This window comes from Oxyura jamaicensis, chromosome 24 (assembly GCF_011077185.1).
Source record: "Oxyura jamaicensis isolate SHBP4307 breed ruddy duck chromosome 24, BPBGC_Ojam_1.0, whole genome shotgun sequence".
Taxonomy (NCBI): domain Eukaryota; kingdom Metazoa; phylum Chordata; class Aves; order Anseriformes; family Anatidae; genus Oxyura; species Oxyura jamaicensis.
Window position 1 is genome coordinate 6,249,934 of NC_048916.1, and position 24,458 is coordinate 6,274,391.

General features: G+C 56.7%; 1 protein-coding gene across 4 annotated transcripts in view; it reads left to right on the forward strand.

Annotated features, from left to right (window-relative positions):
- The first annotated feature begins 771 nt into the window (after window positions 1-771).
- Window positions 772-24,458, forward strand: part of DSCAML1 (DS cell adhesion molecule like 1) — a 95,688-nt gene continuing 72,001 nt past the window's right edge. Inside the window, exons 1-3 of one of the 4 annotated variants that reach the window (XM_035346124.1) lie at window positions 772-1,230; window positions 8,703-9,020; window positions 11,471-11,617. In XM_035346124.1, coding sequence (XP_035202015.1) covers window positions 1,188-1,230; window positions 8,703-9,020; window positions 11,471-11,617 — 508 coding nt within the window. In that variant the 5' untranslated portion in view covers window positions 772-1,187. Of the gene's footprint in view, window positions 1,231-3,667; window positions 3,868-8,702; window positions 9,021-11,470; window positions 11,618-18,666; window positions 18,851-24,458 lie in introns of those variants that run through there. The other 3 variants (XM_035346120.1, XM_035346121.1, XM_035346122.1) reach the window with 3 other exon arrangements.

Consider the following 24,458-nt stretch of genomic DNA (forward strand, 5'->3'; position numbering starts at 1 on the left):
CCTGGCTTCTGTGTCCCTCCTGTGCAAAATGGCAATGGCCTTCCTGCACAGTGCAAAGGGCACCTCAGTGGCATGGTGAGGTCTTCGGCTGTTCCAAAGGACTCCCAGGTAGGAAGGACCCCAGTGAACCGGTGCAGGTTGGAAATGGCCAAGGAGGTGGGTTTTTTTCCTAGTTGTTTTTACTGAGAGATGAAGTTACGTTTTCAACCAAATCTAAACTTTTTTAAAAAGTCAGTACATTTTTTTTTCTATCATTGTTCTCTTTGAAATCAGAATACTTCAGTCTTTCTGTTCATTTTCCAACAAATTACTACTGAAAAGGTTGCTTTGGAAAGCAAAGCAAAACACTATAATCAGTTCACTAAAAGGCATTCTGAGCTCCTCTAATGGTCCAGACAAGTTGGTTTTGGTGTGAACATGACTCAAGGAGTATGATCCTAGGCTCGAATTAAGCCTTAGATAAACATACCCCAAAGTAAAGCATCGGCTGGTATTTGTTACCCACCGGCTGGAGCGATGCTTGCACCAGGAGGTCTGCTGGGCCCTGCGGGGAGCAGCAAGGCAGGGCTGGTGTCACCTCATTTCTGTCCCGGGGCTGCAAAGAAGTTTCCAGGAGGCCCAGGGCGGAGTGGTGCTGCACACCTCGGCTGTCCTGGGCACAGCACTGCACACACAGCCTGGAGGAGCAGCTCTGGTGCTAGGGCACAGCTCCCCGGAGGGAGCAGCCTCCTTGGCACGGGTGAGGTCCGGGTTTGCAGAGGATGGCCAGCGTACCTGGTGCGCTCCAGGCTCGGCTTCCCGGAGCGTGTCCGGCCCCAGCTGCCTCCTCTCGACCCCCGTGCGCGCCCCCGGCCCCTGCCGCCAGCCGGGGAGGGCTGAGGAAGGCTGCGAGCGGGCACCCCCCGTGCACGAGGGCCCGGGGGCGAGCGGCGGGGCGCGGGGCGCGGGGGCGGGCAGTGCGCGCAGCCCGGCCCACCCGCCCGACGCCACTCGCCGGGAGAAAGGGGGGGAGGAGGAGGAGGAGGAGGAGGAGGAGAGGAGGAGGAGGAGGAGGAGGAGCGGCTGCGAGCTCGGCTCTGGGCATCTCAACCTGGCTGGCAGCGCGGCGGCAGGGAGCGCGGCACGCCGGGGGCACCGCACCGTCCGCAATTGCGCCGCACCCCGGGGCCATAGGTGCTCTTTATGGCATGTGGCTGGTAACTTTTTTCCTGCTCTACTCTTTGCCGAAAGGTACGTGGCGCCCGGCAGCGGGGACGCGGCGGGCTCCCCCCGGTGCCCAGCACCCCCCCCCCCGGTGCCCAGCACCCCCTCCGTGCGCCCCCACGGGGCTCCGGGGCCACGGGCGCGGCGCCCCCCGCGGTGCGCTCCGGGGGTCCCGGCGGGGAGCTCGGGGTGCCGCCCGCCCCCCGGGGGGGCTCAGGGGCTCTCGGAGCCGAGCCCGAGCCCCCAGCGGTGCCGGAGCCCCCCGGGGTGCGGGCTGCCCGCTGCCCCGACGGGACCTGCCGGGGCTTGCGGCGGTACTTTGGAGAGCTTTGTTGTGGTGTCCCCGCTTTTCCGGGACTACTTAGAGCGATATCCTAATCCCATAAGACAGGCTAAACCCAGCGATGCTTTAAAAACCCCATCCTTTCCTCCAGGAGGGCTGTGTGAAGTGCAGCCCGGTGGTTTGGTATAAATCAGATCGGGTGGGAAAAAAAATAATCATGAAACAAGTGTGTCGAGGAGATGCACACCTAAAGATTAGGGATTAAATTAAAGTTGGAGATGGAGTGAACGCTACCCGAATCTATGGAGGTAATACTCTAAACCAAGTCTCCGCTGTGGATGCAATTAAAAAAGAAAGCCAAGGAGCTGCACGTAACATGCATAGTTAAATCACAGGGCGTTTGTTACAACAATCAATCGATGTTACATAAAGGAATCGCCCGTTTCCAATTCTGTGGGAATTTTTAATTATGTCCCTATAATAAATTACCTCTTTGTGTATCACCCGATCCGCAGATGTAGCGATGGAAGTGCCCACCTTTTGGAAAATTGTGTGCTCAGAGGATATAAGGTGACATTTGCCCTAATTATCTTTTTTGACATTTGAGAACAGCAAAGGGAGAATTTTAGGCAATGAGGAAAGAGAAATAAAAGGGAACAGAGCTGGCTCCTTACAGGAGACTTCTCTTGCTGTCTATTGAATTACACATCTATCCTAATGCTAATCCAATGAAAAATATTTACCAAGGTTTAATAGGGCATCCTGCCCAGTGGCATGGTGATGATCAATTTTTCCATCAATTATTAATTATGGAATAGCTGCTTTATTAGAGCTGGACTAAAACTGCATTTGGGAGCTTTAACCAAAATCGCTTTTGTTTAGGATCTGCTGAGCTGAACGTGCCAGCGTCTGCTTTGCTTACATTTGCATTTTTACTGTGCTAAAAGGAAAAAAAAAAAAAAAAAAAAAAAAAACAGCCAGCACCAAAACCGGAAACAAATGGCCATCGAGGACACCACAGTTCCCCTACCTCCACCCCCAGTAGTCAAAATAATAACCAGGTTTATTGCTTGTGCATGTTTTGAGCCCCAGCTTCTTTGGAAAAAGGCTCTCTTCCCACAGAGCTATCTCTTCTGAGAAGAGCAAATTAAAAGCCTCCATTAGCACAAGTCCTTGTGGCCTCATTTTTTCTTTTTTTTTTTTTTTTTTTTAAAGAAATAAAATGTATCTTCAGTATCGAGCCGTCTTGGTGATGGAAAGTGTTAAAGTGAAATGGTTCCAAAGAGAGGACAGCAATACAATGGAAGTTTCATTATAATAATAGGATAAAAAAAAATGAATTGCTTAATGCACGATAAACCTTTCAGATACTTAATATTTCTGGGCATCGAAGCACAACCTTTTAATATGTTCCTGCTGTAGAACAAGAGCTTGAGTAGGAACTAAAAGCAAATAAACATTTGATCCAGGGGACCACTGAAGTTTAGAAGCCTCTGAAAGGGCTGCATCTGCTTATTTCTGCCTTGTTCATAAAAACAAAAACAACAACAAAGGTGCTTGGCAAGCAAACGAGCAGGGAGTTGAGCAGAAAGAAGGTCTGGTGGTGTGAGTGTGAGCAGCCGCACCGAGGAGGAGGGGATGCGAGTGGCGAGCAGTGTGATGAAGAGCACAGTGGTCAAAACTGAGAGGCTTCGAGCTGGGAAAGCATCTCCCTGCATGTTCTTGCTGGGTCTCTCTGCCTGCTGATTTATATTGGCATTATATTTACATTATGTGCCTGTATTGGGTGCAGTGAACTATGCAGCTTGCATTTTTTAATCTCTCCCCATCTCGGCCCCCCAGCGTGGCACAGCGCTCGTTTCTCTGAAATGAAACATGGAAACCTCATTAAATGCACGGAGGAGAAGGCTGCAGCACTGAGCTCCTCGCCATGCCCGGCGTGCGTTTAGCCCGTGGATAGCCAACATTTCCCAGCACAAGGAGCCACGATGGCAACTTGCCCGGAGCCCTTACCTGCACCCGGCGTAGGCTTAGGGCTGCTCCTGCTTTTGGATGAGAGAACCGAAATAGGCAACCCTATATTTCTTGGTGCGTTTGCTCTCCGGAGGAGTAGAGACTGCCTCGCTCGGGTTGCGAGTGCCAGGGATGTGCTACCGAGCAGCCCTCGCCGGAGACGGAGGCTGGTTGGGAGCTGCAGGCTTAGGTCTGGGCAGCGATGGCACGGGGCGCGTTCTGCTGCAGCGCCCGCGGTTCTGCCCATATGGTCCGAGGTGGAGGGATGAGGAGCGCTCTGTCCTCGTTTGAAGCAGCTGACGAAGCGAGAGCAAGAATAAAACTGGAAGCGTGTCTTTGTGGCAGGAATCCTTCTGACATGGCAGCATGTGAGTTTTGAGCTGTGCCGTGGATAATATGAAGTCATCTCACACCCAAATAAGCAGGCTGCTAATGAGTGCGACTTCCTAGGAGGGCATGAGGGAGGAAGGTGTTTGGATGTCGCAGCAGCTACAAAGCGTGCTTTAATGGGAAGCATTTGCAGTGGCTGGTTCGGGTCCAGAATGTTTCTTGTCTTTGAAATCTAAATTATAGCCAGAGACACATTTTTGTGTTGTAATTCTGTGAGTTACCCTTCCCCTGCTCGGAGATTCTTTAGGAATAAACCTGAAGGCATACGATCTGCATATTGCCATCGTCACCTGCTAGCAGAGCTGTACCAAATATTTTGGAAATCCATTTCCTGACTTTTGCTAGCAGCAGCTGCCTCTTGGAAAGGCTGTTGGGTTTCGTTTCCGTGGGAGAGAAGGGAGCAAGCACAACTTAAAGGGGAAGGGATGAGGCGTGCGAGCTCCCCTTCACCGCTCGGTTTTACTGACCCGTTTCCCACATCTCTCCCTCTCCTGTCACCCACGGGGCAAAAATCCTTGTCTGTGCTTTTTAGAGTGAGCGTGCAAGCTGGGGTTTGCTGGAGCCCTGGGCTGGTGGCTCTGGAGGAAGGCCAGCAGCAGGTGTGCATGGCCACTGGTGCATCCCCCGTGCTGCCCAGCCTCCCTGGTGGCACCTTGCTGCGACCCACCTGGGCCATGTCCCTGCTGTCCCCTCGGGACCTGGACGCTGTATTCAGCACGGATGCGGCTGCTGCCTGCGGTCCCTGGGTTGTTCCCCACCTCCTGGAGGAGCTGAGGGAGGGTGAAGGGAGCTGGTGCAGAGCTGGGGACGCGTCCAGCCCCGCGGGGATGGGGTGGTGCCCGCTGAAGCTGGAGGTGACCCCAGCACCACATTCCTGGGGCCAAGCAAATCAGCGGGGAGCGCTGCTTTTCCACGCAAGGGTTACAGCCTCTGCCTGGGTGCTGCTGTAATAGCTGGAGGTGGTTCAGGCCTTCATTTCCATGCAGATGCATTAAGGAGCAGGCAGCAGCACTCCGAGCCCTTCCCTGCGGAGGACTGGAGGCTGGGCTCTCCTCGCTCCATCTATCCCCCCCCCCCCCCCCCCCAGACAAGGTGTCTGCGAGCTCGGAGGCTGCCCCAGGGTGGGATTTGCTCTGGGGCTGGAGTGCCAGGCCTGGGGAAGGTGCTTGGGTCACTGTCCTTGGGGTGCTGGGCTCCTGCCGAGTCCCCCTGGGTCATGTTGGCATTTTGGGGGCACTGCTGTCACCCCCAGCGGGGGTCCCTGGGGATGCTGCGTGGCCGGGGGCACGGCTTCATCCCTGGGGGCTGGAAAGGTGCTGGCATGGGGTGACACCCGTGTGGGAGAGCTGTGCTGCTGGCGGGGGTGCGCCTGGGCTCTGCGGGGTGTTGGAGAGCTTGAAGGGCACCAGCTGTGTGCTCATCCCCTTGCCCTGCTGCTCCTCTCCCCGGCCCTTCCGTGCTGCCCCAAGGTGTCACTTCTTGCTGCCAGCTCCAAGGTCACTCCCTTCGTTAGCAGAAAGGTTATTAAAGCCTCCTGAAGATGAGGGCTTGATGGAAGCTCGTTCCAGGGAAGGCCAAAGGCTGCCCCAGCACTACAAGTGTGCAGGCAGCGAGTGATGGAATTACTGCCCAAGCCTCCAGCAGCAGGGAGGAAAGGCTACGACTTGCCACCTACCCGTAATTCCCACCCTGCTGCGTGTGCCAGGCTTCAGTTCACCTTCCCCTTGAGCAGGGCAGGTGTCAACCACCCTTAATGAGGATAATAAACGAGTGATTAGCCCGCAGTTCTTCCCAGCCTGCCTGCAGCCCATCTCAGCCGGGGGCTGGAGAAGCCCCAGGGGCTCGTGGGGTCCCTTTGGCTGCCGCTGGGCTGCCTGAGGCCAGGAGGGACGGCTTGGGCAGGGTGCTGCTGGGGGGATAAAGAGAACTGAGAAAAAGCTCTGAGAAGCTGTGTTTGGGTTTGGGGACAGCTGAGGGGTCCTGAATGCTAACACAGGTGATGTGTGTGCATTGAGGGCAGGAAAAAAAAAAAAGCATCCTACTCCAGGAGAAACGTCTCTAATTGCACTCACGTGCAGTCGGTTGTTGTCTGAGAAGTCCTAAATCCACCTGGTGACAAAAGGACCAGCTCTTCTGTGAGGTTTGGGGGTGAGGAAGGGTTGCATGGCTGGGCTCTCGTCTGCGATGGCATTTCTCTGCTGCTGCAGCCCGTGCTGCCTCTCACGCAGGGCTCACACCTACATCTCAGCTGCCTCTCCCGAGGTACGTGACTTGCTGACAAACCCCGGGGTCAATTTATGGCCGCTCTGCCTGAGCCACTCGTTAGAGTAAATGAGCGCCTTCGGTGCAGCACGTGGCTCTGCAGAGCTGCGAGCGGCCGTGCTTCGGCTAGTTCTGGAGTTTGGAAAGTCCAGCCACCGAGACTAGTAAATATTCCTAAGGGATGATAGCGAAATGACTTGCTTCTCCCAGCTCAGAAAGAGATATTAATATTTCAATACCTCTAGGCTGCAATTTAGTACAATTTAAGAAGATTGCACTTTGATAACTTAAAATACCTGCCTTTCAGAGCAAGCCAGGCCGCGTCCGGCTACGTGGTGGGCTTGGTGCGGATCTGCCTCAGCAGCAGCCTGGGCTGCGGTGTCGGGTGCTGCGTGCCTGCCTCGCTGCGGTTCCCCCAGCAGAAACCATCGCATGTGGAGTCCTTCCCCTGTCGCTGCCTCTGCTCGGGCTCCTGTGAATTAATGCCCTCGGTATTTAGGTTAGGGTCAGCACATCTGACCAGATGTGAGCAGTGATTTCCGCTTTAAAAATATATTGCGGTGCTATTTCTAAATATTTAATCTCCCGGTGATTTGGAGGCAGTTTTATGAAACATGGAATTAGGATGGTGCTCAATGCTAAATGGTAAAGGAGATTATCTGGATTTAACTCTACGCGTCTGTCACATAACTATTGCCAATCCCATAACTTCCATTTTCTATTAAAAATCCCTTTCCCCCTTTGACCTGAAAAAGCTTCGTGGCTAAGCTGAATTGCTGTTTATGAGGTATTTTTCCACTCTTTTCCCCCTCCTACCTCCAAGCCCCCCGGGGGGTGCCTGGGGAGAGGTTTCCCTTTGGTGGGTGGCTGCTCTCCCATCACTGCCCCAGGACGGACCCAGGACCCCTCCGGAGGTGTGGGCGAGGGGTGCAGGATGGGTGCCCAGCATGCTCCGTGTGCTGGGACCCCTGTGCTCGCCTCGGGAGGGGGGCACTGCCATGGCCAGCCTATAAACGGGGTGTTTTGTGTGCGGTGCTGGTGCTGGGCCTCACTTCTTGCTGATCCCTTACATCCATGGCTTGCAGGGCCGCTCTGGCTGCGGTGTCCTTGGTGCCGTTGGGCTCTGAGCAGGAAAAGGAGGAAATTTGGCCGCTTTGGGTGACGGTTTAGTGGTGCTGACAGAGGCACGTGGACATCCAGCTGGTGGCAGGACGGGGGCTGTGTGCAGGAAGGGCCAAGGGGCTGTGGTGCCCATGACCTGGCGGAGAAGGGTACCGAGCACGGAGGGGACACAACAGGAGAGGGGTGTGCTCGCTGATTCCACCTGAGGAAAACAAAACTCTTTCCCTTGGATGTGGGCAGCTTGGTGCTGCGGCCAACTGCACCTCCAGAGCCTTTCCTTGTCCAGCAGCTGCGCTGCGCTGTCCCGGAGGCACGGCCACGAGGATGTTCATGGCAAGGAGACTCTTCCCTTCTCCCCCCTGCTCCTGTTCCCTCCTCCCCAAGTTGAGGAATCGAGGTCAGGGAGGGTCCCCGGTGGCTCGTTGGGAGCCAGCAGCGTGGTGTTATTTGCGTGTTGGCTCTGCGGCACCACGAGCGGTGCTCTCAGCCAGAGCTATTAATACACCCGCCGAGGGCCGCTTTCTATATCCGTGTCCTGCCGCCCACGCGGAAAAGTGTGGCTAAAAAAAGAAAAAAAAAAAACGAGCAAAGTGACTGGGGGCTGCCTCATCCATGTTTATAGGAGGCTTTGCTGGCTGCGGTGGAGAAGGGGAGCTCGTGGTCCTGGAGTGGGAAGGGGAGGCAGGAGGAGCTGGGCACAGCCATCCCCGTGCCCTGGGAAGCTTCTGGGCACCCAGGTGGCCGTGAGCTCCCCTCGGATGGCAGGGCTGGAAGCTGCTTGGCTTGGGGGGCGTGGGGATGCCTGGAGCAGGGCTGCAGCTCGGGCTGAGGCTGGGCTCCCCCTGTGACCCCAGGAGAGGACAGCAAGGCCGAAGGCAGTTTTCCTGCTCCTCTCCTGGGGCGGCTGCAGCACCTGGGGGAGCAGTGGGCTAGCAGCAAAGCTTCCTGCCCTGCTTGGCAGAGGCTCAGCTGGGGCTCACCAACATCCCGGCGCCTTCCCTGCAGAGCTGCCTGCAGGATGCCGGTGCCCCTGGGTGTTCCTGGCCCTGTGGGTGCCGAGGCACGATGTGGCCGTGTGCTCAGGGCCACCGGTGCATGCACAGCCCCAGCTGGGGCCGCACATCTGGCTGAGGGGCACCCATGCGTGGAGGCATCCTCACGCCGTCCCTTCTCCCCGCCGGGGGGGTGTCCTGGCACCCCGTCGTGCGTGCACAGCCCCCAGCCGTCCTGGTTGGGCACTCGTGGTCCATGATCCGTGCTGCCAGCAAGAGCGCTGGCCTGTGAAGGTGGCCTTTATGCTTCCAGCTCGTGCACCCATGTCCCTGCGCTCCCTCCTTCTGCTCTGCCGCGTGTCAGGGCTGGGCTCGGGGCAGCTGGCCCGGTGGGGAGAGGTATCTGTAATAACCCCCGGGCTCTGCTTCCCCCGCAGCTCTCGCTGAAGATGTTGGAACCAGCCTCTACTTTGTGAACGACTCCATCCAGCAGGTCACCTTCTCCAGCACAGTGGGGGTGGTGATCCCCTGCCCGGCCGCGGGGTCACCCAGCGCCGTCCTTCGGTGGTACCTGGCCACAGGCGACGACATCTACGATGTGCCCCACATCCGGCACGTCCATGCCAATGGGACTTTGCAGCTCTACCCCTTCTCGCCATCAGCCTTCAACAGCTTCATCCACGACAACGACTACTTCTGCACCGCGGAGAACTCGGCTGGCAAAATCAGGAGCCCAAACATCCGCGTTAAAGCAGGTAGGAGCTCGGGGTTCTGGGGGTTCTGATGAGGTGCTGGCTTCTCTCTGTTTTTCCGTGCTGTGTACCTGGTGTGGGGCAGTGATGCCTGGAGGAGTGCTGAGCCAGGGCTGCGCCTGCTGCTGCAAGGGGAGCAGATGGGAGCAGAAGGGGAAGGTGTGGGACAGATGGAGGCAGCCTGAGATGTGTTTGTAAAACTGCACCCTGCCCCTGATAACACCAGGTTCTGCAGCTCAGGTCTGCTGCCACCTCTGGAGCAAGCAGCAGGGCCATGGTGCGTGGCTTGGGTGCCTCCGGCAAGTGCCCGGGGTGGTGGTGCTGCTGCATCCTTGAGGTCACCCCTCGTGAATCAGCACTGTCACATCCAGCCACACTCGGGGTGTCCACGGCTGGGGGAGGACCTGGGCCACATCTGCTCGGAGCACAGAGCCCCCCTGCGCCCCACGGCCCCTCTCAAACCTGCCTGCTCCCACTGCAGCATCCAGCCCAAGCATGCCAAGGCCTATTAAGCAAAGAAAAAAGGAGGAATATGGCAAAGAGCTGCTTCCAGAAGCCATTATAGTAAATTATTGACCAGGCTGAGGAGGGCTAATAGCCCAGGAATGGCTTCATTATGTAACCTATTAAAAGTGGGGCTAGCAGAGGGAACATGACAGAAGTGACTACAGGGTTTTTTTATTTTAATACCTTGTACTGCAGAGTAAATTGTTATTAACCCCCCTCCCCGGAGTGAATTATTTACCAACATTATCAGGTTACCTATAAACCACAGCGGAGCGGAGGAGGGACAGCAAACGGTGAGGGTGTAATAAATGGGGACGTGCAGCAGGGAGCTGCTGCCCTCCTCGTGCCGGGGCTTTGGGAGGGTCCCTGCATCCCTGGGGAGCCTGGGGTGAAGCATGGTGCGAGGTGAGCCTGTGCTTCTGAGGTCCCGGAGCTGGTGAGCCTGGGCTCGGATTTGCTAAAAGTGGGGATTTTCTGCAAACTTGCCTGGCAGGGAGTGAAAGGGGGGCGGTGGCTGTGCAGGGCTCACACGTGAAGATGCTCTGGGGGTGCTGCAGGGGACACATCTTGCCCCTGCTCCTCGCCTGCCCCCCTGCACTCAGCCTCCGCTGCCCTTCCCCATGCTGAGGGCTTTTTTGGGATCGCAGCAGGCTGGTGGCAGGGCTGAGCCTTGGCTTAGTGCCCCCCTGTGAGCAGGCCTTCAGCTGGCAGCCTGGCCGGCTGTGCCCCATTAGCACGTGCAATTAGCAGGCACAATTAGCAGGCAGTTCACAGCGGGGCCACGTGCGGGGTGCTGGGGCCACCAGGACAGCCCGGCTGTGGTGGTTCCCGGGGCTTTGGCTTCATCCTGGTTGGAAACGGCTGCGAATGTCCCCCTGCTCCTGCATCCACCCAGCCTCGTGTCCCTGTTGCTCTCCCCTGCTTTGTGCTGGCCGTGCAAGTAAAGCCATTTAAAGCTGTATAAAGAAAGCAAATAAACCCCGATTCAAAACATGAGGAACTGGAAAACTCTCAAAGACTTGGAAAACATGGTAGTGAGCGCATGGGGTAAATGGGAAGCTTTCAGCGTGCCTGTGGGGGCTTTAACTCACCCCTGGGAGCAGGAGGCTCGGCAGCAGCGGGGGAAGCCGGGGCTGGCTCAGCACGGAGCTGGGTTTGGGGATGCTGGGGGCAGCGGCCGGGCTGGATGGTCCTCGTGCTCCCTGCTGGCCTTCAAAGCCTGTGAATAAGCCTCGGCTCCATGTGATTAAGGACGCTTTTGCTACTTAATCTGCTTCGGTGCTGATGCATCCCTTTGTGTGGGCTTCTCCCCTGCAGCCCCAGCTCCCTGCCTCCCCTCTGGGGCACCCAGGAAATAGCCAGGGAGCTGGGGGGTGGCACCCGTGGGGCATCTCCCTTTGTCTGCTGCTTTTCTTCTGGCGGTGGGGTGTCGTTAAATGAAGGAAATGGCTGTCCCCCTCGTGGTAACGATGCCCAGGTGTCCTACGGGGCACAGTTACTGTCCCCAGGTGGAGGCACCTGTGCCCCTGCGTTTGCATACTTGGAGTTCCTGGTGCCTGCTGTTGTTCTGGGCAGGGTGATGGTTTCTAGGCACAGCATTGCCTCTTTTGTGCTGACGAGCCTGGGGAAGACCCAGCTGCCCTAATGAGAGCTGCAGGAGGGTTTGTCACTGGGGAGCACCCTGCTGTTGGGGCGTGCATCACCCCGGGGGACTGGGCAGCTCACAGGCACCCCGTGACAAGGACGAGGCTCACAGCACCCCTCGGGGACTGGGAAGGTGAACAGCAGAGTTACCCCGTGCTGCCTCTGCGTGGGCCAAGCGTTGTGGATGGAAGCGGTTTATGGCTGGGTGGGTTTGTTTGTCTGGGAGATGTGGGATTAAAGCGAAAGGAAGCGTGCTTGCTCCCAGCGCCGTCACGCCACCAACCATCTGCTCTTCTCCGCAGTTTTCAGGGAGCCGTACACCGTCCGGGTGGAGGACCAAAGGTCGATGCGTGGAAACGTGGCTGTTTTCAAGTGCCTCATCCCCTCTTCAGTGCAGGAATACGTTAGTGTTGTGTCCTGGGAGAAAGACACCGTCTCTATCATCCCAGGTAAGAGAGGCACCGCTGGGAAAACGCCTCGTGCTCTTGGAACATCTTGGCCTGCTGTGCCACGTCGGGCTGAGCGTCGTGGAGAATGCTTTTGTGGCTTATGGTCTGTGCTGCCAAAGCCAAGGTTTTGTGGATGGACATGCTGGGGCTTCGTACTGGAGAAGCCTGCTGGTGCTGCCTTCGGGGTCCGTGGTGCTGCGGCTGTGCTCTGAGCATCGCCATGTGTGCAGGTGTCTGGTGTAAGCGTGGCAGCGTGCGTCCTGTCCTGGTGTCCCCCACGTGCCTGTGAGCCAGCTCACCTCGGTGGCTGTGTGGCACCTGGGGCTGGGGCAGCAGTGCCTGCCCGTGCTGTCGCTGTGCTGACCCGCAGCCAGCTGGCTTTCCCTGCCGTCAGTGGCACACAAGTCAATATCCCAGCCTTCCTCGTGTGTTTCCACAGCAGCTTCAGCCGTGGGAAGAGGAACTCTGTTAAAGGCATCGTGTGCCTCTGTGTTGGCACGGGAAGGCACTTGGCCACCCTGGCTGGCTGTGTCCCACCCAGCACCAACGCTGCTGCTGTGGTTTTGGGTTGGGGCCAAGGGAAGGAACAGCAGCACCTGTGTCTTTGCAACCCTTGGGTAGTTCCTGGAGATTTTTGGCAGGCACTGAGCACCCCGAGTCCCGGTGAGAGCAGAGAGCCTCTAAAAGCAGAGTCTTGCCCCAGCAGGTCCCCTGGGTGGGACGCGACCTGGACGCCTTGGTGTGGCCAAGCAGGAGGGGAAAGGAGCAGGGGACATGGGTGTGCTGTGCCTCTCCTGGTGTGCTGGGTCCTGCCAGGCTTGTCACAGGCTGAGAAGCAGCACCGTGACAGTACGGACAGGTGCTGAGCACTGCGTGGAGCCACCAGTGTCCCCATGTAGCGGGGTGACCTCTTGGCTCCCTCCCTGGCTGTATTGATGGCAGCGCTGGCTGCCCTGCGCAGCGCGTGTAAGCTATAGCAAAGCAATCGATGCCGCTTTCCCCAGGGGATCCAGAAAGAATTAAAGGATTTTGCCCAGAGTGAGTGCTCAGCACTTGATGTTTGCTCATAGGTCAGTAAGTCCCGATGCTCCTCTGGGGCTGGGCATCGCCACGCTGGCCATGCGGTGGGGACTCACCCAGGGGCTGGCACTGGGGGGCACGGGGGGGTGGCAGCTGGGGGGACAGCCTGGTGCCAGCCGCTGACCATGCAGGGGAGGGGATTTGCTTTAATCCGCCTTGCGGGGATGTTTCCTAAGGAGCTTAAGGAGCAAAGTGCTTCACCTGGAGGGGGACGAGCTTCCTGAGGGCTTCGGTGGCTCTTGCTGGTGGTGGCCCCTCGGGGCGCAGCCGACCTGTTGGCACAGCACTGCCCGTTCCTCCTGCCATGGGGCTCTGTGGGGTCTGTGCAGCACCGGCTAAGAGGTGAGACCCGGAGCGGTGCTGAGCCGGCGGTGGGGGCAGCAAGGACACCTCTCTGACACCCGCTGTGCCGGTCCTGGTGCTGGCACCGAGCCTGTGCCGGGCGGCAGAGCCGGGGCGCTGAGCCAGCTCCCTTGCCGTGGTCAGGAGCTGGGTTTATGGTGCCCCTCCTCCCCAGCAGTGACCCACTTCTGACAGTCTCGGGATGAAATATTGCATGAGACTCCTCGCCTCCGGAGCACGGTCTTCCCCGGGCAGGAGCTGGAAAGGATGCTCGTGCGTTGACGGGCAGCTGCTCCATGCCTGCAACAGCCTTTTGCCCAGGAAGGGAGATTTTGGTTTAGCAAATAGCCTCCTCGAGGTGGGGTTTCAGTGCCCTGATGCCACTGGCAGGGCTTGCGTGGGGGATTCTAGCACTGCCGTGCTGCTTTGGGTGCTCCCGAGGGTGCTGAAAACCCCAGGGACTCAAACGGCCGCCCCGAGGAACTTGCGCTGTGTGGTGGAGCTGGGTGGGCCATTTTCATGCCAGGTGTTTGTTGCTTCTGGTGGTTTCTTACACTGCTTTTAGTAACTAAATGAGTAGTGCTTGGCCAGGGCTGCTCAGCCCTTGTGTCCTCCAGCACCTCTCGGGAGGACGAGCGGTGGTTCCCGGGGCTGGAGCGCGCAGACACCTTGCAGCACGTCATCTGCTCGAGCCGCTGCCTGGGCTCAGTGCTGGTAATGAATCTGCAGGCTCTGCTGTACTGCAGCTCTGCTTTCAGGAGCAGAAGGCACAAAACTCGGGGCTTTGCTTGGCACCGTGTCCCTGTCCCCAAGCAGCTGGCAGGCACGGGTGGTGCAGACCCCGCCACCGAGACCCCTCAGCGTGGACCGAGCCCCCGGTGAGCCTGGTGCCGTGCTGGCATTCAGCTCCGGGGACGGATCCCCGTCCCAACAGCTCTGCCCTGAATTTTCTTCTCACCTTGCAGCCCCTGGTGCTGCAGTGCATTCCTGGCACGTGGGAGCAGTGTGGTGTCTGCTCTCCGTCTGAAGAGCAGCGCGTTCGTCACCCGGGCACCCGTGCGCTTGCATGATCTTAACCAGACTTGTTCCCAAGTTCGCTTTTGCGGTGGATTTTTTTAATATGATGATTTAATTAGAGTGGAACAATTTTAACATTCTAAAGCAATAATTACCCTAAAGACAGAACATATAAATCGTGTTACAGTGCAGAGTCAACACAAGCAAACATGTTTTGCTGTTGGATTACAAATATAGTATCTGCCTGAAGCTTATTTTTTTCTTGTGATCGCTAGAGCTAAAACTGGCTCTGCTGTTACCAAAAACATGCTCTCCTCCTGACCTCCGGTGATCCTTTGATTCTGTCCTAATTCTTAGCGAGGAAGGCAAGGAGGGGCTTCCTGCTGCTCCGAGCGAGCGGTTTCGGCTCGTGACCACGCTGTGCCGGGGTGCTGAGCGCTGCCAGCCCCCTCGCGCCAGAGGAGCGCTAGCACCGAGCGTGGGACCGACAGCTCTGCGTAGTGCTCCCCCAGCCATCCTCCGGAAACAAAAGGTCTGTGGAGGTACTGCAGCTCTTTCAGAAGTGAATCCAAGCCTTACTTCAGACTGGCTTTTTTTTTTTTTTTTCCCCTAAGATCGGTGCATGCAAGCCACTGCTTTCTGTGAAACTTTTGTCTAGGCTTGGTGCAGGACTGTGCATCCTCCTGCTAACCCACGGTGCGTCAGGGCACGCACAGTCCTAGCAGGCTCCGTAATAAATCCTCCATCCAGAGCACTCTGTGGCAGAAAACTTTCATTTAAATGACTATTTTCACCCGAGGTGCGTGCTTTCTGTAGTGTCCCAATTCCTCTCCCTGACCAAAACAACATTTTCTAGCCCAGAAATGGGGAAAAACCCTGTGTGAAAGGGAGGGCGCGCTTCCTGGTCTTGCAGGGGCAGCCCCGTCTCACCACGTGTTTCAGAAGCTTCATGGTGTGCTTTCTGTTCTTTGTGGGGGTACGGGGCTGAAAATTGCCCCGTCCCTGTGGGCGATGGGTGGGGGACTTCTTGGGGTGTGCCTGGGGCTGGTGTGGGCTGCGTGCTGCTTCCTGAGCGCTGCTCCTGGCGCAGCAGTGCGCTGCTTTCGGCGGGTGCCTCTGCCTGGCTTCCCTGCATTTAAGTTCCTGACAAGTCTGTTTTTTTTCCAGGAGCACCTCCTGGGTCTATTTCAGGAGGGATCTTAAAACAATTGCAGAGAAATGCCTCGTGTCTGTATTGCACTGCTGCAGTGGGGGGTTTTGGTGGGGACTCGCGTTATTTGGTTAACTTGGCAACACTGAAACTTACCCTGAAATCAACGATAAATTCTTTATAGAAGGTTATCCTGCACGTAAATCATCATTAGTGCAGCTCATTTTTGTTTAATGCCTACCTAACTGTGCCGTAGTCTAAAAATGTGTGTTTAGTGAAGTCAAGGGTTGCAGAGAAATTACAGGGTTTTCAAAAACCCATTTGCTTTGCTGGTGCTCACGTCCAAATCAATCTTGCCTCTCGTTCTCAGCCTGGTAGCACACGTGCAGCACCACTCACAGGATTCTGGCATTTAACGTGGGCTAGTGCTTATTCAGAATAAAGCAGCAGCGCTTACAGATTTGGGGGCTGTGTACAAGATTGCACTTCACGCCGAGGCTGTGATTTCAAACTCTGTTGCTATTGATGAATCTTGATGTATACTTGGGGGAGAGGGGTGGGAGGAGGCCGGGGAGGATGCAGCTGAGCAGCATGCTGCCCGCGTCCCTCTCCTGCTCCGCGGGGAGGCAGGGGGAAGCTGCTGCCACGAGCCACTCCAAGAACTCGGCATGGTGAAGGGCTTTATTTAAAGCCACATCTCCAGGCTGGGTGATGCCAAGTCCAGGAGCACGCGCGTGGTTTGGGTTTGTTGGAGATGTGTTGCACGTGCGGCCGAGGGTGCCGTAGAGTCACCGTGCACACAGGAATGGAGATTCCTGGCACTGAGTTGTCCTCGCTCCGGGTACTGCAGGAATGCAACTGGATTTTGGCACTGGTGGGCTCTGCAGGGCTGGGCACGCAGCAGTGCTGCTAACGTGGACCCGACGTAGGTGGGCACCATCGGGGTGTACATCCAGCAGCGGCTTACAAAGGCGGTGATGAGGGTAGCACATCTGAGATGCTACAAAGGGTACGTTTCTGAGAAACTGGCAGCCCTTCTCCAGCAACGAGCTCGCTGCTATTCCTCAAGTGTGCTCGCTGGAGCTTTGGCTGGCTTTTCAAAAACTTCATGTGTAACCTTGGGAGCACACGTCTGTGTGCAGTTATACCCAAACCATCCCCGGCGGGGTCGGAGGCGTATTTACACCTCGGTTTGCCTGTTCTGGCACAAATGTGTCGTCTGCCCAGGCTGTGCTGAAGCGTGCTGCTGGGTACGCTGGGCAGGAATGATGTGCTTGGATGTGCTGCTTTAGTCGTCGGAGAGCCACAAAGCCTTTTCTCTGAAAGCTGGACCATGAAGCTTGCCAGAAGGATGGAGCTGGGGAAAAAAATTCACAGTTTAGTGAAGTTTTAATTGTTTTTGTGAATGTTCTTGTTTGAATGACGGCCTGTTAGGAATCCAGAAAGTATCTATTGAAGCTGCTCTGTTTGCAATGGCTCAGATACGAGCTTAATGGAAGGAGACCTTGCCGTGCCACCTGCTGCAGTGTCTGACCCTGGGATTGTTGAGCTCACCCCAGCAGCTGGAGAAGTGTGACAGCTTTCTCATGGTTAAATTCGGCCATCCGCCCCAAAGCGTACGCTCTTCTCTGCTCCACCTTGCAGCATCGTCCACCCGTTCTCTGAAATATTAGAAGTGCAACCATACGCTAACTCCACCTGAATCTGTCCAAAGCACAATGAGTGCTGAGGCGCAGCGTGAGGCTACGGGCAATTAAAAGCCCACCGTATTTATGGGGGCACTGCTCTGGAGCTGGGCTGGGGGCTGCCAGTGCTGCCTCGCCAGCAGACGTGTGCTGCGTGATGGGGGCACGGCAGCTGATGCAGGAGGCCGGCCAGCCCGGACCTGGATAATCGAGCGTTGTCCTTCCATCAATGGCCTTGTGCTGGGGACATCCATCCCGTGTTACTGGGGAGGAGCTGGGGGCAAATAAACACGGCGAGGTGACAGGCAGCCCTTGTATGTGTGCTTATCTTTGTTGGGGGCAGGAGAGGAGATGCTGAGGACAGGTACGGGCTGTCAGCACTTTTGTTTGGTTTTGCTGAGTGCGGGATAAGCCCAGCTGGCTCAAAGTGGTCCAGGACCAGGCACTCTTTGGCTTGGCCATCGCTCAAGGCACAGCCCTGAGCCTGCAGCGGGCAGGAGCAGTGCTCACGGACCGCACCGAGACCTGAGCTGGGACCGCTGGGCTAAGGCCTGGCGAGGAGCTGGCCTTTTCAGCTGCATTTCCCAGCTTCTCCCTGGTGGAGCATCCTGATGTGATTCAGAGGAGCGTTGTCCGGCCCTGCTCTGGCTGGGGGTGCTGCGGGACCTTTTCTCCTGTCGGTCCCGAGATCTCCGGAGGTGTCCTGGCGTCCCCCCGCCCCTCGCCCCCTCGCTGGCTGCGACATGTGCCCAGACCTGTTACAGAGGGAAGTAGCTCCAGGCGTTATTCTCACCAAGTGGGGTGAGATTCTGTCTGAAATCATTTCATCCTTCCCCAGAGACTTGGCGTGAATTTTATCTAATCGCCATGGCAACAGATAAAAAAAGGTGTGAGCACATCTCCTTTTGCTGTGATAATTCAGATTTATATATTCAGATCAGATTGGAGTTAGAGATTTTAAAAGGAGCAGATGCAGCAGAAGGTGTGACTGCAAATAATGTGGTGCGAACGTTTGATGATCCTGCCCTTTAAGAGGGGAGAGAGCTTTCCTGCAGGTTTTTTTTCTGGAATATAATTATTCCATCAAATCCATTTTAACAAGGACTCATTATAGCCCTGATAATGCAGAGTCACGTTGGAGACGATCTCACACACATGCACACACGCACCAAAAAAAAAAATAATAATAAAAAGGGACTAAAACAAGTAAATAAAATGCATGTGGAGAGCGAGGGACGAGCACCCCATTGCCTCCAGATGCGCCGGGCTCAGCGGGGCTCTGCCTGCACCCGTGTGGCCACGGCCACCGTCTGCCCCACTGCTGTGTCCCCGCATGGGACAGCTGCAGGAGGTGGCTGAGGGTTGGGATCGCAGCCCCTCGGCCCCACAAGGCCCTTGAATCCCCGGAGTCCTGCGCAGCAAAGCGCTCAGGATGGGAGGGCAGGAGGGCTGCACCTGGCAGGGTTCAGCCGCTTCCCCTGGCTGCATCCTGACTTGGCAGAGCGGCTGTGGCTACCAGCCTCGCCTCGCGGATCTCAAATGCTGATGTTGCAACCAGGAGTTGCCTGAGAGCGCCTGAGCTGGGGCCATCCTGCAGGAGAGCTGGTGGCGGCTTTTGCCGTGCCGCTGGAGCTGCGCGAGGGTCGCTTCATCTGAGATCAGAGCAAGCGAGTCCTTGGCTGCTTTCTGGGCAGGGCAGGGAAGAAAGGATGCAGACGGTTGCCTGCGGAGAAAGGTGCCGTTGATCTAGCACCTGGCGTCCCATCCCCACGTGATGTCCTTGCCCCTGCTCCAAGCCCTGCGGGGTGACGGAGCGCGAGCCAAAGGCGGCTTGACAAGCTCCAAGGCGTGAAATACAGAGGGGCGTCCGTGCTTGGAGCTGCCATCTCTCTGCCTACCTGTGAGCGTAAATCTTCCGCCACCCCGAGGAGCCGTGGTGCTGGAGGGAACAGAGAAATGGTGCGTGCGGGATGGGATGGATGGCTGAGGGCTTGGAGCAGCAGCAGGAGGCAGGTGGGCTGCAAATCTCTGCCCGACGCCTCACCGCTGTGCCACTGGCACGCTCTGCCCCAATTCAGCCTCCACTGCTGCTGGCCTGAGGTTCGGGACAAGTTTCCAGGTGGGGGAGGCCCTGCTGGGTCCCTGCGGCGCAGAGATACTGAAGGAGCCCTCGCAGCCCCCCAGTGCCAAGCACAGCCCCTGGGAAGCCGCTGGGAGCGGTGGGGGGAGCATCTGCAGGGGGCTTCGCTCGCTGCCTCGCAGGGGAGCACCTGAGTGCAGCACCTTCCTGGAGGCTGCAGCCCTGATACCTGCTGGGCACAAACTTCCCACAATGAGTCTGGCACAAGGACGAGATGATTTATGTGAAAGAAATTACGCTGAAGTGGAGGGAGCAGAGGGAGGAGGAGACGCATGGAGGAGCACGGTCTGCTGGTGACAGCAGGATATGCTGCGCGGACTCTGCCGAGTCCCAGGGTGGCTCTGCACGCTGGTACAGATTTTCTTCCAGTTATGCCCTGAATTTCAAGTTGTCGTTTTGCAGGAAATTGCCAAGAAGCTGGGATGAGGAGCAACATCCTCTGGAGCAGCCCTGTGCTGGTGACCAGGGTGAACCTCAGGTGCTGGCACCGCGCTGGGCTGGGCTGGGGGAGCTCAGGACCCTTGGGCTGTGCGCTGCTGGTCTTTGGGAGGTGCTGCTGTGGGAAGCACAGGTTGGAACCACGGAAACCTTCCTGAAACGTCCAAGCCGGCTCTGAGAATGGTTTAGAGGGAGAGGTTTTGCTCCACCAGCTGTTTGCTGGCATGTTCTGCTTCAGTCTTTTTCCCGTTACACCTCCCTTTAATTGCCACCTAATGGAGTGAGGGTGGTGCTGGCTCAGCCCTGTGACCCCGAGGTCCCCAGGGAGAGCTGCGCCCACCGCGGCGGCCGGGCGCTAATTGCTGCAGCAGAGCCAAGCGATGTGCAGACCCTGCGGGTCAAAACTTCCCTTCAAGCCCCGTTTCCAAGAGCTCGAGCCCCCCGCCCTTGGGCTGGGGATGGAGAGGAGCTGAGGCTGCTCGTGGCAGCGCCGAGCTCAGCCCTGCCTCGTGCCACCCCTGCTGGCCTGGCCACGGGGAGACTCACACGCATGGGGACAAGGACACGGCCACTTTTGGCTGCAGGAGCAGGGCCGGTGCCCCCGGGGAGCAGCGGTGCTGGGGCTGTGGGTGTGCTTCTTCCTCCCCCCTCCGTGCGCACCCGCGCGCGTACGCAGATGCAGAAACAATCACGGTCATTATTCCTACCATGGTGACAGTGACAGTGGCAGAGATGCCAGCTTCCTCACACAGACGGCTTTATTTCATCTCCTCTGTTTTTCAAAGCCTCTTTCATTTTGTATGAGGAGACAGATGTGAAGGGCTGCAGGCTGATAAATTCTGCTGTCTTATGAAAAGAGAGGGTGGGTTTTTGTTGTGGTTGCTTCTCTTCCTCCCGCCCCAGCCCCCTTCCAGCAGCACCGCAGCATCCCCCTGGGAAGGATGCTCCCTCCTGGAGCGGGGCAGGGACGGCTGCTGCTTCTGGGGGCTGTGGGGCCAGGTTCTGCTATAGGGGGAGACCCTGGGGCTGTGGGGATGGCAGCAGGGGAGCAGAGATGGAGCCTGGTGCTGTGGCTGTGTCCCCTGTGCCTGGCCCTGAGATGCTTTGGGAGACCCTGGCTCCAGCTGTGCTCAGGAGGAGCTGGTCCCAGCTGTCCAAGCCCAGGTGAACCCCTTCCATAGGTTCACGACCGTTTTCTTTCCTAAAACTGCATTTGGACATGCATTGATGCTGAGAGCTGCTCCCAGCCCTGCCTGTCTGCTCCTGCCGGCCTGGCCGTGGCCCTTGTGCCTGCTCCTGCTCTGCTGACGATATTCCTAGTTTAAAAATAAATTGCTCCATCTTTAATTGTGGTTTAAATAACTGCTTCATTTTTATTTAAATGTGGCTCTGTAAGGCTTGGAGAACAATTAGGAGAAAATACAGGGCATTGCTCTGGTGCATGTGTTCAAGCATATAATTAATTTTTTTTATTATACTGATGTTTGCCGAATCTGGAAAAAGATCTTATTGTTCCTCTCGATTTAGTCACGCACCAGATCTCCAAATACACCAGCCATTTCGGGACTCCATTTCGTGAGCCGTGGTGCTGGGTGCTGAAGGTGGGCTCCTCGGATCCCTTGACCTTGCCACTGGGGCTGGGGTGGATATGCAGAAAACCATGGTCCGTGCACCGAGCGCTTGGCAGCCTTAAAATATGGGGATTTGCTTCCTTCCCAGCCCGGCAGTGGGGGCTCTGCACCTCTCCAGCCCCTGGATGTGGCCTCAGCCCCTCTGCAAGGCTTTTGGTAGCCCTGGTGCTGCTATTGCACCGCCTCGGCCGGCTGGCTGTGCTTTTTGTCGAGGAACGGTATTAAAAAGCTAATAAATGACTTGGGGATGTCGGGTGAAATCTCTGAAAGGCTCTACATGACCCAGGGACCTCTCTCACAAGTGAGCTGGCCATTCAGGAATATAAATCTCATTCAGAGTCGATAGGGATTAGGTTCCTAAGTGGCCAACACAGCTAAAGTGCTTCTGAAAATGTTGCTTGTTAGAGGGCTGCGGAGGGAGCCGGGTGGGGTCTGGCAGCTCTAAGCTCATCAGTCAAAGGTGCTTTGGGTGACAGGAGCCACTCGCGGTAAACAAGCTGCTGGCCCCTTGGACTGGCGACAGTTTTTTTTAACCGTTTATTAAAACAGCTCCCAACTCTTCTTGGAAATGAAATCTTTAATAGCAAGCATGGCGTAGATTTTTCACAGATGGCAGCACTGCCAAAAGCAGGCATTCAAGAAAACGTTCATCAAAAACATTCATTTCTTTCAAAAAGAAATTGACGTTTATAGCGTAGACAAATTTGGGACTCATTTGCTTTGCCTTTCAGTTTCTGGATTTTTAGAGGTCACATTTTTCTGCACCTCTGAGGGCTGGAAACGGGTGTTATTTTTAACTGGGAACTGAGATTCCTGCCTCGCCACGTGGCACCAGGGGCTGGCACTTGTGAAGGGGCTGTGTGGTGTGGGGCTGGATGGATGGGGAGAGGGGCTTGCCCCCACCTTGGGCGCTGTGCTCCGGGGAGAGCTCAGCCCCTGCCCAGTGCCTGGTCCTTGTTGTGGTGCCTGCCTGGCTCCCCTTTGGCCCCTGGGGCTGGCCATGGTCCTTTTTATGTTGGCGCATCAAGGGAAGATGCTGGGAGGGCACTTTTGCCCCACGCTGCTCCTGAGCCAGGACTTCCCTTAAGAGGGAGCAGTTGGTTCCCAGCTCATCTCCATTTCATCTGAAGGCTGCACCACGCTGGGCTTCAGCCTTGTTATGTTTCCTCCTGAGCAATACCTTCTCTTTCTGCCCTGTTTGATATTCGTTTCCAGAGCCCCCGTCGCCTGCTCTGGGTCTTTTTGCTGGGAGCAGCTCTGAACCTGCAGCCTGTCGCCGTTGGGCTGCTCCTGCTCCTTGCCAGTCACGGCCACCCGGTTCCCTCTGTGCTCCCACCTCCCTCTGCCCGGCTGCTGTGCCCCGCGTGTGGTGCTCAGCTCGGCCAAAACCCCTCGTGCTGCTTAACTCAGGGTCCAGCCTCGACCCTTTGCACAACAACCCAGCTGCCGGGCCCTGGGGATTCTGACAAGTCAACCGGACAGACCCGGCACGACCGCACCGAGACCTTTGGTGTGTCGTTACGGGGAAGCACAGGGCTTTTTGCCCCCGTTGCTGGGGAATTTTGGTCGTGGCTGAAACCAGAAGCGCTGTGCTGGTTATCGCCGGAGCCTGCTCCAGCCCCTGACTGATTACTTGTAGCTGCTTCCCCTTGCAAAGCAGCTCTCATTTGCATCTCGGAGGAGCAGAGCGCTGCAGGCACTGGAGGCTGGTGACACCACTGGAAATTGCTTGTTGTGTGTCATTTAATGTCCGCTTGCCTCGGATCTCTTGCATTCTCTTTGTGGCGTTACACGATGGATGTAATGGCATTATGCGCTAAATGGGGGCCTGGAATCATCGCGCAGTGTTTAACATTTCTGTCTCTTAAATGCTTCCCGAGCCCACAGAAGAGTTAATGCCTCTGTGCTGTTCTCCGTGCTCTGTGCAGCCCGGCACAAACCCTGCACAAAGCCCAGCGTCCCCAAGCAGCTCTGTCAGTATTTTCTTGGGCTCTCGATTTGCCTCCTGATGTAAGCAGCCATCCTCTCCCCGCTGGGGTGGTTGGGGGAGAAACCTGGAGTATTCACTGAGAAATGAGGACAGCGAGGTGTGGGTGCCCCGGGACCCTGTGGGATGCCCAAAAGCAGCCACAGCACACCCGCAGCCAGCCTTGGAGCTGTCCCTGAGCCCTGCCCGCTGTGCCCCGGAGCAGGAGGTGCGTGGCTCCCGCTGGCTCCCCCAGGTGATGTTGCGCTGCCTCTTGGCCCACTTCCACGTGCTTAGCGGCGCTCCCCGAGCCCTGCTGTTGTATAATCGATCAGGCATCCTGGCACGGCCCCTTGTTTAAACAAGAGCTATGGCTATTGCATGCAATAGACGTACGGCGCGCGTGGTGGTGTCAGGAATTAACTTCATAATCATCGCTGTGATCTCTCTTGGCAGAGCTCTGGCATAACCTGTCGTGTCGTATCTGGTGATTACACGTGAGTTATAGCTACCCCCGTCCTGCCTTGCTGGATAAGATCAATTGCAGGCGAGGTTTTATGATGGCTGTGTCAGGATTCCTCCCCGCCATCCGCCAAACGTGGGGGCAGCCGCTGGGCTTCTCCGGCGCTCTGGATGCCGAGGGCACCGGCTCAAGGTTGCAGCTGCATCGTGTGTGCTGGAAGCTCGGTGCAGGATTGCCTGCTTATGTGCTGGGAAGGGAGGGAGGCACAGTGCGTGCCCCAGAGCTGTGGACACCGAGCTGAGGAAGTGCTGCCTGCAGCCCTGCACCGTGCTGACTGGTGCCGTGTCCGTGTCTAAGCCTCTGAGACCTCCAGCACCACTTCCGTACCCTGAGCAACGTGGATCCAAATCCTTCACAGGTCCAAATCTCATTGCTAGAAGCCGTTCCACAGGCACACGCATTCCTCTTTCCCGTGGGGAGAGTTGTGCTGTGATTATGCTCGTTGTAGCAGAGACCAGGGTCAAGCAAATGCCCACCTCCACTGTGCTGGCAGGAGCTTCTTGCCCGGCCAGCATCCCACAGAAAGGGGGCGGCTGGATTTTTCCTTTATTTGTATGTATGTAGACAATGCATGAAACAAAGAAGTTAAAAATGATGAATTGCAACTAATGCTGCTGTGTGATGGAGATAAGACTGTAATTATTTGTTTGGGAAGCATAAATCAACACCAAAGGCCTGATGGAAAACCAGGCGATAATTTAAATCTCTTCGTGTGGGTCTCCTGGGCTGTGTGGCCAAGCATGAACTTGTGTCATGGGCTTGTATGGTTTGTGTTCACGCATGGTTAAAGCAGGTCATTTCGGTGTCACGTCCTGTGCTTGGGCCTGCGTCCTGGCTTGTTCCTGGCAGGATTTGGCACCTCTGCGCCG